The sequence below is a fragment of the Alligator sinensis genome, unplaced genomic scaffold (assembly GCF_000455745.1).
Source record: "Alligator sinensis unplaced genomic scaffold, ASM45574v1 scaffold123_1, whole genome shotgun sequence".
In the NCBI taxonomy this organism is placed as follows: domain Eukaryota; kingdom Metazoa; phylum Chordata; order Crocodylia; family Alligatoridae; genus Alligator; species Alligator sinensis.
Window position 1 is genome coordinate 55,763 of NW_005841985.1, and position 3,890 is coordinate 59,652.

At 46.5% G+C, this 3,890-nt stretch overlaps 1 protein-coding gene across 8 annotated transcripts in view; it reads left to right on the forward strand.

Annotated features, from left to right (window-relative positions):
• The first annotated feature begins 6 nt into the window (after window positions 1-6).
• The window catches only part of DDX4 (DEAD-box helicase 4), a 96,004-nt gene continuing 92,120 nt past the window's right edge, over window positions 7-3,890 (forward strand). For all 8 annotated transcript variants that reach the window (XM_025201145.1, XM_025201146.1, XM_025201149.1 and 5 more), the window contains exon 1: window positions 7-508. In XM_025201145.1, coding sequence (XP_025056930.1) covers window positions 455-508 — 54 coding nt within the window. In that variant the 5' untranslated portion in view covers window positions 7-454. The remainder of the gene's footprint in view (window positions 509-3,890) is intronic.

Below are 3,890 nucleotides of genomic sequence, written 5' to 3' on the forward strand. Positions count from 1 at the left end.
TGACCGGACGGGGCTGCCTCCCCACCCCGGGTTGCCCCCCGTCTCTGGGGCCCGGCCTGCCTGGCGCGGGTGAGCGCGCACCGGGAATTCACTGTGAATTCACTCCCTGGCTCGCCCCCGTGCCCATAGGTGTAGGGCAGCCTCCCCCAGCCTCGGGGGTTTGCCCCCCGCCGTAATAAAGATGGCATTTGTGCGCCCCCACTTCAGCCACTGCTTTCCTTGCCACTGATTCTTCTCGGCCCACGGGTTGAGAAATGCTGCCAAGGGGGGGCCCAAGAAGCGGGGTAAATTAGGCTGTGCCCCAGCAGGAAGACTGCTCCTGACCCCCCACGCCTCCGCCAGACCCAGTCACCAGCTAGAGTAGTCAGTGCATGTGTGTAAGGCAGTGATTCTCAGCCGGGGCCCAGCTGATCCTTTGAAGGGTGCCCCTGGGAGTGAGCAGATAAGCTCAGGCATGTCCCTGCTTGATCCATCCTCCACTGCCATTGCTTGGCCCTTCTGCAAGGAGGTAAGTACTGTGATATCTAAACTAGTTTTTAAATTGGGTGCCACTCCATTCACAGAAGTTATGGAGGGGTGAAGAAAGGTTGAGGAGCGCTGGTGCAGAGAGAAGTGGGTCTCTACCCTGGTCTGTAGAACCGATTGTTGTGTGGCCATACTTGGAGCTATGGCAGAGCGGTTATTCTGGACTCTCTCCCTACGTAGTCAAACACGTAGAGCACAATACATGATGGAAGCCCGTTAGTTCCTCCCTGGGACTGGCACTTTCCATGAAGAGGAGAAACTCACTGAATAAATCAGTGAAATCAGTGGGGAAAGTGTGACTTGGAATCACATGGTATATTTTTTAATGCCAATATTGTACTGGTGAATTTTGTTGAATGAGCAGCTGTAAAAACAAAGTCCATCTGTGTATCTATCTACAGATCCATTTTCAGTGGTAAATAAGACTGTTGTCTGTAGGACCTCTGCCTTATTAATTGCAGAAGTTTCAAGTTGTGTAGACTAGGGGTGTTGACTCATCTCAGCCCCTGGGATAGATCCAAACTGCAGGGCTCCTTGCAGGCTGAATCTAGATGTGGCAGCAGAAGCGGCAGCAGCAGGGTGAGCAGCAGTGGCAGCTGTGGAGGTTCCTGCAGCAGTTGTCCCCGTGCCCTGTGCCCAACACACATCCCCAACGGGACTTGTGCCATGCATGCCATCAGTGAGCCTCATCTCTGCAGGTCCCACTCCCAAATTCCTGGCCTTTCTACAAACCCTACAGGTCAGATGAGCTGGTTCTGGAGCCATATTGTGGGCCATAGGGTTGTCTCTCCTGGTACAAAGCATGGAGCAAGGGACTTCAGGAGAAGAAAGAACAGCCTAAGAAGGCAGTTGAAAGATGCCTTGGAGAACTGGCTTATTTCTGATTCTGTTAGCTTTTGTGTGATGTTTGGTGAATCATTTAAAACATACAAAGTGTTACATATTTTAAGCATTCTGAAATATTAGGTATTGGGCATTTTCCTGTTAGATATCTAAAATTAGTCTTAATTTCCCCTGTCTCATCTTCCCATTTGTCAGTTGCAGGCATTAGTACCCTTAACCTCAAAGGGGTGTTAAGTTCATTCATGTTTATGGAGCAGTCAGATATTGTAGTAATGAATGCCCTAGGAAATTAATAATTCTGTCCTTCAAAAGCAGACTTCATATAGTGTGCTGTAAATAAGATGTTGGGGCACACTTGAACAATAATGCTCAAACAATATACTGGATAGGTAGTCATTAAATAAGCATCATGGCAGTAAAGGAGTGGAGATGCTGTGAGACTATGTCAGTAAAAATTGTATCATAATTCATACCCTCAAGAGACCTGAATCAAAGTTTTTATCAATTTAGCTTAGATAAGATTTATATGCTGCCCTACCCAAAAGAGGCTCAGGGTGGCTTACAGTAAAAACAAAACATAAATAATAAAATAAAATATATAAAATAGATGAAAATATAAAATAAAATAACTTAGTCGAACATCCTACCCAGACAGTGCCCCCAGACTTAACCCCACCTGCTGAAGGCCTGAAATGGAAAGGTCTTGCAATGCTTTTGGAAGATCTCCAGCCTGAGGCTATCATGGGCTTTAAGGGGAGGGCTCCAGAGCTGAGGGGATTACCTAGAACCACCTCCCATTTGTTTCCGCCAAACTTGACACACCCATGGCATTTGCAGGAGGTTGCTCTCAGGTGACTTTAGGGACACTGCATTTTGACTCGGCTTCTGGACGGTCCTCAAGGACAGCCCCATGTAGAGAGCATTGGGTTGAATGAAAATGCAAGATAAGAGCTGGATGCCATCATCAGGCTGATGGCATTTCTACATCTCCTCACAGTCTTGCCCAATGGTCTCAGATTTGTATTGAACGGGAGCTGTGACAGCACAAAACCCTGGGGGACCCCACATGAGAGGTCCTGATGGGATGACAAACACTCACCCATCACCACTCTCTGTCATGCAAATGCATTATCACCGGCCAATTTTGCAGGCAGGTTGTGAGCCCTGCAGCTATTTCCATGAGCTTATCATGGTGGGGGCCCCCCACACCTCTGACTGAGGGGCCCCAGTGGGCTCCCCCTGCCCCAATTGGTGGACAGGGTTGTCCATCTTGCGGCGGGGTGTGGGTGGGGGGGGTGGCAGCCATCTTGCCCTCTTATTTTCATGCTGGCAGCCCTATTTGTGGTGGGCTGTGCAGCCAGGAGGACTGCCAGCACTTTATTTTTAGGAAGGTTTTTTTGGGGGGGGGGGTGCGGAATTTCACAGAGATTGCTTAATTTTGCGATTTCCATGAAATCATGATTTGAGTAGGTCCCGATCAATTATATCAAAAGCTGCTGAAAGATCTAATAAGATCAAAAAGGAACAATTTCCCCTGTCCATCTCCAGGTGAAGATTGTTGACTGAGCTGATAAGCACCATCTCCTTACTGTACCCAGGACAAAAGCCAGACTGACCACGGTTCAGGTGTGTGATAGAATCCAGAGGGACCTGGAACTGCCGGGTGACCCACTCATTCAATCGCCTTCCCTAAAAGAGGAGGTTGGAGAGATGGGGTGATAGCTGCATGGGCTGTCAATGTCAAGACATTTTTTTTTTTCCTTTGGAATAGGAGCTGGAAAATCAAATTCTGGCATTTTCTAACTTTTGAATCTTTTACCTTGAAGCCTTAATATTTTTTAACGTAGGGCTTTTCTATAATAAATCAAATTGATTAATTTCCATAGAGCAAGAGATACAAATGTTATGAGATGAAGTGCAAATAATGGTCACTAAAACTGGTCTGCAGCTATGCTGTTATTTTCTTTGAACAATCAAGCATCAAATGATAGTAAACATATAGGAGATAACCAAAAATAATTTATTATGCACCCAAAGTCGTTGTAAGAAGTGACAGAAGCTCTTGTTATGTTTTAAAAGAAACATAGCAGCAGTTCAGGCAGTTCCATCCAATTTCTTTTATGTATACAATGATACGAAGAGAAAGTCTGCACATATAACAATTATCTTTTACTTGAGCAGAAAGTTACAAAATGATGTTCAATGCAAATCACTTATATATACTTTCTCTTTATTTATTAGATTTATAGTCTTGCCCCCCCCCGGTCTTAGTTACCTCTCCTGTATGTCCTACCCATCAATTATTGTTTCATAGTTTCATAGTTTGTAGGATCAGAAGGGACCTGACTAGATCATCAAGTCCGACCCCCTGCCATGGCAAGAAAGAGTACTGGGGTCAAACGACCGGGGCAAGGTGTTCATCTAGCCTCCTCTTAAAGACCCCCAGGGTAGGAGCCAGCACCACTTCTCTTGGAAGTTGGTTCCAGATCCTAGCCGCCCTGACAGTGAAGTAGCGCCTCCTG